We start from the raw sequence: 12,621 nt of genomic DNA, 5'->3' as shown, positions 1-12,621 counted from the left end.
AAAAAAAAAAAAAAAAAAAAAAAAAAAAAAAAAAAAAAAAAAAAAAAAAAAAAAAGAAGGGCCAGAGCTGGTGAGTGACATCAGAGGCGTAACCCAGCAGGTGGATGGCACACCCAAATCCGTGGATGGGAAGAGCTCCTTTGCCAAGGACCGGACAGGAGAGCTGGCCAGGCATGGGCTCACTGGGGACCAAGTGGCAGAGGAAAAGGGCTGAGGGAGTAGGACCACGGTGGGGGACGAGCAGGAGGGAGAGCTCGCCATGGAGGCCCTTGTCCTTGTTCAGGCTGCAGACGAGCCTGCAGACCGGCCCCTCTGTCCTTGGGGCCGGTTCCACCTATGCACGTAGAAAGTGTGGGCAGGGGCTGGCCGGTTGGCTCTGTCAGTTAGAGCACAGTAACACGAAGGTCCAGGACTCGGTCCCTGTGCCAGCCAGCCGCCAAAAATAAAAAGAGAAAAAAAGAAAAAGGTGGGCAGGCCCACATGCCCAGTCCAGTCCTGAGATTCTGTAACTGCAACGGTCACCAGAGACAGAAAACCAGGGGACAAGAGCTGGGGTGGGGCACGCAGTGGTGGTTCACCCGTGCCTTAAATCAGGCCCTGGTTCTGAGGACACAGCCAGTGGCTGTGGAAAGGAAACAGCCTCCACTGGCCACAAAGTGGCTGAGTTCCGGGCAGACAGTCTGGACGTACAGGTCCCTCCCCCGCCATCCCGAGCCCCTCACCACCCTCACTCAACTGGCAGAGGGATGTGCGCCCGTCCTTACCAGCTGGATTTGCTTCTGTGGGCGCTTTTGCACCCCTGCCCATGGGAGGGAATGTGGGAGTAGAACCAGCCGCCTGGGCTTGATGCCAGCTGCCTGCCCCGCCACAAGCCTGTGGTACCCCAGCCTCAACTTGTGAAAAGACAGAGCTGCCCTCAGACAGGCAGGACCCCCTAGCCCCCAGGACTTTAGAATGTAGGGCAGCAGTTGGGACACAAAATCACCGCACAGTCCTCCCTCCTGGGCCTCCACCTTTGGCCACCAGCCTGACCTCTGTACCTTAAAGATGTTGAAAATGCCCATGGATTTTCTAAACACATCTGACTTCACAAAGTCCTCCAGCTGGGCCAGGGTGTCCTCAAGGTGGGCGATGGCACAGATCCCAAAGCAACAGGCAAGGCCCTGGGGAGACACACAGAGCATTCCCACCTGTGCAAGGGGGCCCACGGCCACGTGTTACGTACGAGGAGGAGCGTGCACACACACGTGGATGCAGATAGCGCACCTCACACACATGCATGTTGTGCACACACCACATACGGTCATCTGTGCACACTGCACACACATGCACACATGCACACATGCTGGAGGTAACTACTGTCAGCCGGCCCTTGGGCCTCCCGGGCTTCCTGCAGAGAAGATGACAGCACCTCGTGCTCTGCCTCCTCCTGGTATCTGGCTGTTTCCAACAGCTCTCGAAGATGTTTCCTCACCACCTCCTTACTGGAAGCAGCACCCAGGGTGGTTCCTATGCATTTATACAGGAAGTTCTGAAACAAAGCCAGAGGACACGGTGGCACCTGACTCCTGAGGAGAGGGACACCCAGAGCTACCACAGCGCTGTTCCTGGAAAGCCCATCCTGCCCACCAGACATGGGAGGGGCTGTCAGGAGCCCACAGTGCTGGCCACCGTGAGCACGGCTGGGTGGGTCCCGGGCAGGGTCAAGGAGCAAGAGGGGGGTGCAGCACATTGCCACATCTCCAACCACCAGCCAACCAGGACAAGGCTCACAGGCCTTCTGTTCCTGGCTCCGCCAGGGCCATCAGAGCCATGTGAGACAGGCCTACACAGCAGGTGACAGACTCAGGTCACAGGAACTTGAAACCTAACGATCACGTGAGGCCCCAGCAGCTCCGCACCTTCTCCTGGGGCGTCCCATTGTAGCAGGGCAGCTGCTTGCACATCTCCCGACTCAGCTGGCAGATCCACGTGTTGTCAGACACGGCAGCCAAACTGTCCCGCAGGAACTGTGGATGAGGATGTCAGTCAGGGACCGGGAGCTGGCTGGGGAGGGGCCTAAGGCCCAGACATGTCACATGCGATGACCTTGGGGCGGCCCCTGCCGTGGTGGCAAGCAGTCTTGGCATAGTGCAGTGGGCGGCAGAACAAGCCTGGGTGGCCCGCCACACAGCAGTCAGGGCCCAGATGGCTCTGTGCAGGCGGGGGTGGAAGAGAAGGCTGCCGTGGCCAGGATGGCTCAAAGCCAGGGCTGCCAGAGAGTCGGGATCCTGTCACAGCAACCTTTGGGGCCGGCCAATAATCCTCACCCCACAGACTCCCGTCTGCTCTTTGGCTCCTCCCCAAGCCAGAGCACTAAGTTGAAGCAGGCAACATGACCCTGGGAAGGTGCAGCCCTGCGGCGTCTGCTCCCCCAGGCCCTCTCCACCCAGCAGAAGATGTCTCAGTGCCCAGGGCTGGCCACACCCTCAGCGTCCTCTCTGGTCTCACCCTCAGCAGCTTTTCCTCCCACTCCTTCTGTGACAGGGTTTCCTCCGTACATTCTGAAATAGCAAGTCACACAGTCGGCCTGCACCCTGCCAGGCAGGCCCATCCTGACAGGCAAGAGTGGGGTCCTCAGGGTCCTGCACCTCCCACCCGGCCCAGGTCCACCTCATCTTCTGGAGTTTGGAGGCTGCACCCATCTCTCACCTGCTCTTAAGCAATACCCAGTAAGGAGCCCCTTCTGAGCCCCAGGCTGTCTAGGCCCTTTCTTGGACCACAACAGAGATTGTTTCTCCCAACTTACAAAATGCTAGTCCCCACTGGCCAGCCCTGATGCCACCTGGCAGAAGTGGGATCAGAGGTGGCTAGTGCCCCCACCCCACGCAGCCCTACTCACAGGACTGTGTCTCACCATCCAGGTACTCCAGCAGCAGGGGGATGGCTGTCTCCCACCGCTGACCCAGCAAAGGGTGGATGTTACGATGCAAGACGTTCAGGAGGCGCAGCGCGGCCATCCCGCGGCCGTCCCCCAGGTAGGGGCTGGAAGACACAACCTGAAGTGGGACATAGGTGACAGCACAGTCTGAGTGGGAGCTCACAACCGAGGCTCACACCTGCTCCTCCAGGCTTGCAGGGCCACAGTGCCCAACAGGGGCGAGAGCTTCCTGCAGCTCTTCCTGATGCGTGGCCACCCACGGCGGAAGGACCCCGCTGCGAGCACGTGACCGGTGGTCCGCACTGAGAAGGCAGCATCCTCAGGTGCCTGTCAGCAGCCTACGACCCCCTGACAGGGACACAAGGACACAGAGAGGAAAGCCCACTCCTCTCCTGATGTCTGTTGCAGGACGCCACTAGCACCGGTGTGCTGTGGAAGTGGAAGCTTACCAGAAGCCTTGTGGCCACAGCATAGGGAGAAGGCAGGTTCACTGCAGATGGAGACATGGACACAATTACCTGGCGCCCACCCAGCAGCAGGCTGAGCCTAGCTGGAGGCCCGGGGGTGGGGTCGCACCGTGGGCATCGTACTGGATGAGGAAGGCGTCGGCCCCTGCCTCCTGCCTCTTCAGTGCCAGGTGGGCAAGGCTCCTGCAGAGTGGAGTCAGGGCCCCAGTGAAGCGCACGGGGGTGATGAACTCGAGCAGGTACGGCCAGAGGACCTGGGGAAGGAGAGGGCCCGCGGGCCATGAGCAGCAATGGCAGCTAGTGGCTTCCATAAAGCGTGCCCTGCACTCCTTGCAGCTCTGCGGCATCCAGCAGAGGGGGCGGGAAGAGCCTTTGAAGAGCCGCCACCTCCAGCACTGCTAGAGCTCAGAGGGATGGACGGACCCTTCACGTGTCTTGCTGTGGCCAAGGAGGCCTGTGAATGCTCCCCGGCCCCTTCCCTAGAGAGGCCAGACTGCCACCGCACAGTTTAGTTGTTCCCCAGGACAAGGGTCAGGAGGGGGGTGGTTAGTCACAGAGCAGGCACGGGAAAACTTCCCAGTCGGCGAGCAAGGGGCAGGGCCTTGAGCTGGAAGCCCCCGCTCAGGTGTGTACACTCACGTCGCTCATCCTGTCCACGGTAGTGCTGACCAGGTAGAGGGTGCGGATGCTGATGGCCCGCACACTGTCAGCCACGAGGTCCTCGCTGTCGGGGCCCGGCTTCTCAGGCTGGGGGCAGGGGCAGAAGGCAAGAGCATGGGGGGCCGTGTCTGTGCACTGAGGCCACCAGTCACAGTCTCTGGCAAGTGAGGACAGTCTGAATGGAAACAGGGCAGACCCTGCCTGCCCCACCCTGGGGACATGTGTGTCACCTTCCAGGAAACAAACTCTACCCTAAAATCACTCAAGAAAACAGGCTCACCTGGCTCAGTTCTTACCTTCAAAATAAGCGAAACCTTAAGCATTTCCTGTAAGCTACTGACTCCATAAAAAATCTTTGTCCTTGTCACCTCCACTCCTCCTCCTCCTGCTGGCTGGCGGGCCAGACCCTGGGCTGCTGCTACCGGCACAGCTCAGGGAGCAGCTGGGCTGGCTGCCCAGGCCTGGGGCTGGCCAAGCTGCAGCCACTGCTGGAGTCAGGCCCCGCAGCAGAGGGCTCGGCCTTTTTGCAAATGATAATCACTTGAGAAAACTCCTGTTTTCTACCAAGAATAGCCTGCCATCACCTCAGCAGCCTGAGAAGGGGAGTGGCTTTTTCCTGAGATGCCACCTGTCGTCTTTGTCTGGTGAAACAGAGCTCAGCTCCCTGGGAAGCTTGGAGTCAGGCCCTGCAGCAGAGGGCTCGGCCTTTGTGCAAATGATAATCACCTGAGAAAACTCCTGTTTTCTACCAAGAATAGCCTGCCATCACCTCAGCAGCCTGAGAAGGGGAGTGGCTTTTTCCTGAGATGCCACCTGTCGTCTTTGTCTGGTGAAACAGAGCTCAGCTCCCTGGGAAGCTTCCACGTGAGACAATGACTTCCGTTCTCTAAATGCTTTCTGAGGCTTCCATTTAGGCTTTGAAACAAAAGGAAAAGCTGAACAACAAAGAGAGATCCACAGGAGTGCAGTCCTGCAGGAAGCGCTCACACGTCTCTCAGAAACCAAGGGTCAGGAGTAGAATAGTGATATCTGGGCCTTGACCAACAGCTTTTAAGGCACGCTCTAAAAATACAGATACAACTTTATACTACACATGGACGAACAACTTTGAAAGCCTGAAAATTAGGGCAGAAAGAATATCTCAACAAACTCAGAAATCAACCTAGCCAGATTCAATGCAGCAAAGCAAAAAAATTACAAGTCCACAGGCGCCACGAGAACATCCACCTGGAGGCTGCTGCCGCTGCCGCTGCTGCTGTTCCCTTCCACCTGGAGGTTTGTTAAGATCACAAAAGAACCATTTGGGTTGATAAAAAAACCAAACATGGGCCAGGCCCGTGGCGCACTCGGGAGAGTACGGCGCTGGGAGCGCAGCAGCGTTCCCACCGCGGGATCGGATCCTATATAGGGATGACCTGTGCGCTCACAGCGCTCACTGGCTGAGTGCGGTGTGGCCGGTCTCAAAAAGGACAAAAAAACCCCAAAAAACAAAAAAACAAACAGAAGCTGCAAACCTTCTGGTAATGAACACCAAGAACACAAAATCCACCAGAAGCAGAAATATTAGGACACACAGACCAAGGGCATATACTTAGCCTAACAAACTCACCATAAAAGGGAAAACATTAACAATATGAACCAAAAACAAGAAAAAAACCCAGAAATATGTGAGACATTGTCACAGCTGAAATAAGGAATTCAGTTCAGGAAATTAATCATATAATGGATGTCACTGAGGAATTACAAACTGGAAGGAACAGACTGAAGAAGACCTCGAGGAAGAAGAAATGTAAAAAGGATGAAGGAAAAGCTAAAAGATATGAAAGATGGAAGTGTTAGTGTTCCAACAATAGACATACCAGAATTAGAGAGAAATAAAAATGCAGGGCAAGAAATATAGGAAGAAATAAAGGCGAGAACGTCCCCAGAAATAAAATGTGGAGAGACTCTGGTGAGGGTCCACAGAGACGGAGGCAAGAAGAGGCCAAGGTGAGCCAAGAACAGGAGTGTGTCAGAAAGGGAGGCGGACTCAGAGCGGGCGGCCAGGCCCACGCGCACAGCAGCCAGCTCACGGGGGCTCCCGCTGGCCAGATCTGCAACTGAGCACCAAGAATGGAGAAATGGTTTATAGACCATCACATAAAACAGCAACCCACGAGTCCACACCCAGATATATACATGACCACAGAGCAGGAAAAGCCCTGTGGCACAGCAGAGTGTCAAAAGGAACAAGTATAAAAAAATTAAAGGAGTGAGAAAACCATCGATTGATGCTAAAACCAATAATCTCCCCACCACTTATTAATTCACAAGTGGGAAACAGCAACTCTCCACTGTGGACACCTAGCATGAAGACATGAGCAGAATCAACAAGACCGACACCACAGCACGCCAACATCACGTGCCTCCTGACACGACGCATTCAGGAGGACACACTGCCTCCATGAGGCTCCTGTCAAAGCCGCATCACCTGAATCAAGCCACGAGGAAACACCAGCCAGACCCCACCTCAGAGACAGTCCCCAAAATCACTGGTCTGAACTCTTAGAAAATATCCAGGCCAAGAAACACAGCAAGGAGGACAAGACGTAACAGCTACACACAACACACGCCCTGGCTGGATCCTGCACCAGAAAGAAGGCATAAGGGACAGAACTGAGACAGCTGATAAAATGTGGATATGAACTATGAAGGTAACATTATGGTCTTAGAGTTACAGTTCCTGGTTTTGACAACTGTATTATGACTAGGCAGAACAACGTCCTTATTCATAAGAAATAAACACCAAAGTATTTAGTACTTAGGGATAATGGGACACAATTTCTCAAATTTTCTCTCAAATGAGTCAGGAAATAAAATTTGCCTGCGTGCGTGTGTGCGTGCGTGTGTGTGTGTACAAAATAGGTGAAGAATGCCAGACAAAGACAACAAGAAAACTACAGACTAATATCTCTTATAAACATAGATGTCAAAATGCTCAAGAAAAAACTAGCAAACTAAACCCAACAATACATAAAAATGATTATTCACCATTACCAAGTGGGATTTATCGCAGGAATACAAGGTTCGTTTAACACCTGAAAATCACTTACGAAATATACCATATCACTAGAATAAAGAACAAAAACCACATGCTCATCTTAACAGACACAGAAAAAAAAAATATGATAAAACTCAATACCTTTTCATGACAAAAACATTTAACAAAGTAGGAATAGAATATCCTCAACCAGATAAAGGGCATCTGTGAAAAACCCACAGAGATATCATACTTAATAGTAAAAGACTGAACATTTTCCCACTAAGACAAGGAAGAGACGAGGTCATCTGCTCTCGCCACTTTTACACCATTGCACTGGAGGTTCTAGGCAGAGCAGTTAGGCAAGAAAATTAAATACAAGGCATCCAGACTGGAAAATAAGTAAAACTATCTCTATTTGTAGATGACATGATCTTTATAGAAAATCCTGAGGAATCCATAAAAAACTATTAGAACTAAAAAGCAAGTTCAGCAAGGTTGCAGTATATAAAATCAATATGAAAGATTGTATTTCTGTGTAGTAGCAATTAACAAATTGAAAATGAAATCAAGAAAATAATTTTATTTTTAATAGTATCAAAAAAATACGAGTAAGTTTAACAAAAGAAGTATAAAACTTATACTCTGAAAACCAAAATAATGTTAAAAGAAACTAAAGACCTGAATAAATGGAAATACCTCCCATGTTCATGGATCCAAAGATTTAATATTGTTAAAACAGAAATACTCTCCAAGTAGACATACAGATTCAATGCAATTCCTATCAAAATCCCAGCTGACTTCTCTGAAGAAATTGAGAACTTGATCCTAAAATAAATTCAAATGAAAATTCGAGGGACCCAGAATAGCCAAAAAAATCTTGAAAAAGAACAAAGTTGGAGGACTCACAGTTCCCAATTTCAAAACTTACTACAAAGCTACAGTAGTCAAGACAGTGTGGTACTGGCACTTAATGAAAGGACAAAATTCTCAGGACAATGTGCACGAAAGAGTTAACATAGTAGGGCTGATTTTCAAAAGGGTCTACTTGCAAGGCTGGCCCATGGCTGCCTACTGAGAACTTAGCTTTTTTTTTTTTTTAATTGTGGCAAGATACACATAAAATTTACCATCTTGACCATTTTTAAGTGTACGGTTCAGTGCATTAAGTATATTCACACTGTCACGCAAACATCACCATGATCCATCTACAGAACTTTTTCATCTTTCTGAACTGAAACTCTATCCCCACTAAATAATAACTTCCCACTCCCTCCTCCCCTAGCTTCTGGCACCCACCGTTCTATTTTCTGTCCTCTATGAATTTCACTACTCTAGGGACCTCCTTTGAGAGTAATCATAATTGCATTTGTCCTTTTGTGACTGGCTTATTACACTCAGCATAATGTTCTCAAACTTCATCCATGATGTAGCATGTGTCAGAATTTCCTTCCTTTTCAAAAAAATTTTATTTATTTTTATTTTCTATTTCTGTGAGTCTTTTGTCTTATTTTCCGCTTCCTTTTTAAAGGCTGAATAATATTCCATTGTATGGATATACCACATTTGTTTACCCATTTATTCCTCCATGGACAGTTGGATTGCTTCCATCTTTCGGCTACTGTGAATAATGCTGCTATGAACATGGGTGTACAAATATCTCTTTGAGGGCAGGCTGGTTAGCTCACTTGGTAAAAGCTGATAATACCAAGGTCAAGGGTTCACATCCCCATAAAGGCTAGCCACCAAAAAACAAAACAAAACAACAAAAGATTCCTCAACAAATATCTCTTTGAAACCCTGCTTTCAATTCTGTTCGGTATAATATACCGAGAAGTGCATTCACATGGATCACATGGAATGCTATTTTTAATTTTTTGAAAAGTCTCCACACCTATTTTCCATAGCAGCCATACCGTTTTACACTAGGGAACTTGACTTTCGAAACATTCCCCAAGTGATGAGATTGTTTTGGCTGTCTAAGGCACAGAGCACCTGCTTTCCTTTTCAGGAATCCGGAATTGTGGTAGTGGATGGCAGAAAGCGCGTATTTACTGGACCAGCCTCCAATAAAAGCCTTGAACTCTGAATCTCAAATGGACATCCCTGAGCTGAAACACTGGCACTTAAGTTGCCACATTTCGCTGTGGCAGGAGCAAGTGTGTTCTGTGTTGCTCCTTCTGGGAGAGCACAGGAAGTCTGCATGTGGATTACAGCCATGAGTACTCGCCTCTGAGGGCTTCAAGTTCTTACAGTGAATTACCAAACGTGCAGGTGGTCTTGGGAACCTTGACTCAGAGACACACTACCAAAGCTAACTCAAGACAAACAGATAGCCTGAATAGTCCTATGACTGTGAAGGTGAATTCACGGTTAAAAACTTTCCAACAGGGCCGGCCCGGTGGCGCACTGGAGAGTGCGCCGCTTGGGAGTGCGGCGGCACTCCCACCGAGGGTTCGGATCCCATGTGGAGACCAGTTCCCGCTCACTGGCTGAGCGCGGTGTGGGCGCAACACCGAGGGTTGCGATCCCATTGCCGGTCAGTAAAAAAGACAGAAAGGAAAAAAAAAAAAAAACTTTCCAACAAAGAAACCTCTAGGCCCACATGGCTCCACCAAGGAATTCTACCAAAGATTTAAGGAAGAAATGAGACTACTTCCAGAAATTAGAAGAGGGGGGAACACATCCAAACCCATTTAGAGAGTGCAAGGATAATGTATGGATACTGTAGGCACTCGAATGTAAGGATACCGTAGGTGCTCAAGCAAAGGCGGAAAGGGAAAGCATTCCCTAGCAATATGGCGCCCTTCCAGGTTCTTCTCCGCAGTAAACAAGCCCATCGGTGCCAACACCCAAGCCCACCCACACAAAACCTAAGCCAGTCACAAGTCAAGGTTCACCTCCTGCCTAGCCCCGTCCAATCAGCTACCGCCCCATCCACCCCCTATCCAAACCCAGAACGCAGCTCCCTATAAATGTACGTGCAGTCCTTGAATAAAGCGGAACTTCTCTGGTGAACTGTTAGCCCGGGTCTTGCGTGATTCCTTCGTCCGTGCGCCCCTTCATTTGGTGCCGAAACCCCGGAAGGAGTTCACCCTGTGCCAGGGGACTCCTTCCTCGGACCTCCTCGGACTCCTCCGCGACCCCCCGGGACTGACCGTCCGCCCTCGTCTATTTTCTCCGGCTCTGCCTTCCTTCACCCACCACCAGCTCATCCATTAGGTAAGCCCCCTTTTCCTTTTGTCAGGCTTGTAGATTATTTAGACCTTCACCCTAATCATATTCCTCCGGGTCCTGGAGGCTAAGCCCCCATTCCTCTCTCTCTTTCTCTCACTCCTTTTAACCTTCCTCCTACCGGGTCCAGGACCCCCGCTGTCCATCAAAACCCTAGCGCGCTAGGTCCCTCCGGCTTCCGGCATTTTTGCCTCCAGGAAGTGAGGGTCTAGGTGACGACCTACACCCCCTTCCTTCCTGGGTTCATCCTTGAACCCATCTCCTGGGAACGGCACGACTCATTGGGGACCCCCTCTGAGTTCCGTCCTTCTCATCCAGCCGGAGGGCTCGTTCTAATCCTCCTTTTAAACCTTCTCTCTCTCTCTAATCCTCTTCGGAATGGGAGCTTCTGCCTCCTCCCTCCAGGGTGATTTGCCCTTACGATGTCTCTTAAACAACCTCACCACCCTATCCCTCAAGCCTGACATTAAACCCAAACTCCTCACCAAATTTTACACACACAAGATTGGCCTTATTATCCCTTAGATAACCAAAATAAGTGGCCCCCTGAGGGCACACTCGATCCCAACATTCTCCGGGACCTTCTTAACTACTGCCAGCGCCTGAGAAAGTGGAAAGAGATTCCATATGTGGAGGCTTTCTGCCTGCTTGCTCAAAATCCCTCTCTCTGTCTCATCTGCTCTCCTTCCCAGGTTCTTCTTGCATCCAAACCCCCTTCATCCTCACTGCCTCCACTACCCTCTACTTCTGATAATTTTGACCCTGCAGACGAACCCCCCCCTTTCAGGTCTCCTCCTGTAACTCCCTCTGCTTCCCAACCCCCTCAGTTAACTCCGCTCCATCCGTCTCCTGCGCCTGGCTGGCTGGCCGGCAAACAGCCCTGGTCTCCGGGGCAACTGCCGCGGGGTGAAGGGCCACCTAGTCAGCCTGTTCTCCCTCCTGCCTCTTCCCCCCGTTTCTTCCAGCCCCGATTCGCCGCCATCTTCTTTTCCTCTGTCGCCATCTTTTGTCCAGCCATTTTCTAGCCCCACCTTACTGCGATCTTGTTCCCTGTGACTCCTATTTCACCTGCCCTGGTGCCTTCCTTTAGTCCCCCGGTGACTCGTTCCCAGGGACTCCTCCCTTCCTCTACCATGGCTCCTCTCCATGAAGTAGCTGGTGCTGAGGGGGTCATTAGGGTACACGTTCCCTTTTCATTAGCCGATCTTGCCCAGCTAGAAAGGAGATTGGGGTCCTTCACCACTGACCCCTCTACTTACATTAAAGAATTCCAATGGGTCCTTCAGGCATACAGTCTCACATATCATGACATCTATATGCTCCTGGACAACACCCTCCTTCCCGAAGAACGCGACTGTGTCTGGGTTGCAGCTCGGGGCCATGCGGATGAAATCCACCGCACAAACCCTGCCCTCCCCATTGGCCCCCAGGCAGTCCCCGAACACGAGCCACATTGGGATTACAACACACCACAGGGAATTCAGGCCAGAGATCACGTTAGTTCTTGCCTCCTGGCCGGTCTTAAAAAGGCCGCTCGCAAAGTTGTTAATTTCCAAAAAGTCCAGGATGTTATCCAAAAAAAGGAAGAAATCCCATCCAAGTTCCTTAATCGCCTAACTCAGGCTCTCCAACAATACACCAACCTAGATCCCACCTCAGAAGACGGACGCCACGTTCTTATGACATACTTTTTCGCTCAATCCTACCCCGACATCAAGGCCAAACTAAAAAAACTGGAACAGGGCCCTGCTACTCCCCAGACTGAAATTTTATCAGTGGCCTTCAAGGTCTTTCATCATAGGGAGGAGGAACAAGAACGGGAAAAGGAACAGTGCAAACAAAAGGCTGATCTGGCCAACCTCCAAATGCTGGCCAAAGTAATTACTCAGCCTTCTAAGTGCCCTTCCGGTCCCTCCGCCTCCAAAGCTCCCCCTGGTGCCTGTTTTAAATGTGGCAAAGAAGGTCATTGGTCAAGGAATTGCCCATCACCCAAAAAGCCCACCAAGCCATGTCCTAGGTGCCAAGAAATGGGGCATCGGGGCTCCGACTGTCCACTCACCCGAAGGGGTGACTGGCCTAAGAAGCCCCAGCCATCCCGGGTGCCTCAAGCACCTCTGGTGGGACTGGCTGAAGAGGAAGAAGACTGACGGGGCCCTGGTTCCTTCCCGACCATGACCATCACAAAAAGTGAGCCCAGGGTGACTACTGTTGTGGATGGCCGATCCGTCTCCTTCCTCCTGGACACAGGAGCCACTTTCTCGGTCTTAAAGGAGGTTCAGGGCCCAACCACACTTAACATTTCTCCTATAGTCAGGGTAGGA

The 12,621-nt window shown here is 51.2% G+C and overlaps 1 protein-coding gene across 1 annotated transcript in view; it reads right to left on the bottom strand.

Annotated features, from left to right (window-relative positions):
• The window catches only part of MROH1 (maestro heat-like repeat family member 1), a 77,201-nt gene that overhangs the window by 25,328 nt on the left and 39,252 nt on the right, over positions 1–12,621 (bottom strand). Inside the window, exons 11-18 of the mRNA XM_008571709.1 lie at positions 4,027–4,134; positions 3,497–3,641; positions 3,370–3,410; positions 2,897–3,038; positions 2,491–2,543; positions 1,902–2,009; positions 1,412–1,531; positions 1,041–1,163 (exon numbers count right to left, since the gene is read on the bottom strand). Of these exons, the coding sequence (XP_008569931.1) occupies positions 1,041–1,163; positions 1,412–1,531; positions 1,902–2,009; positions 2,491–2,543; positions 2,897–3,038; positions 3,370–3,410; positions 3,497–3,641; positions 4,027–4,134 (840 nt within the window). The remainder of the gene's footprint in view (positions 1–1,040; positions 1,164–1,411; positions 1,532–1,901; positions 2,010–2,490; positions 2,544–2,896; positions 3,039–3,369; positions 3,411–3,496; positions 3,642–4,026; positions 4,135–12,621) is intronic.

This window comes from Galeopterus variegatus, unplaced genomic scaffold (genome assembly GCF_000696425.1).
Source record: "Galeopterus variegatus unplaced genomic scaffold, G_variegatus-3.0.2 Scaffold711, whole genome shotgun sequence".
In the NCBI taxonomy this organism is placed as follows: domain Eukaryota; kingdom Metazoa; phylum Chordata; class Mammalia; order Dermoptera; family Cynocephalidae; genus Galeopterus; species Galeopterus variegatus.
The sequence above is the reverse complement of the archived record's forward strand: the minus strand, read 5'-3'. Positions and strand labels throughout refer to the sequence as shown.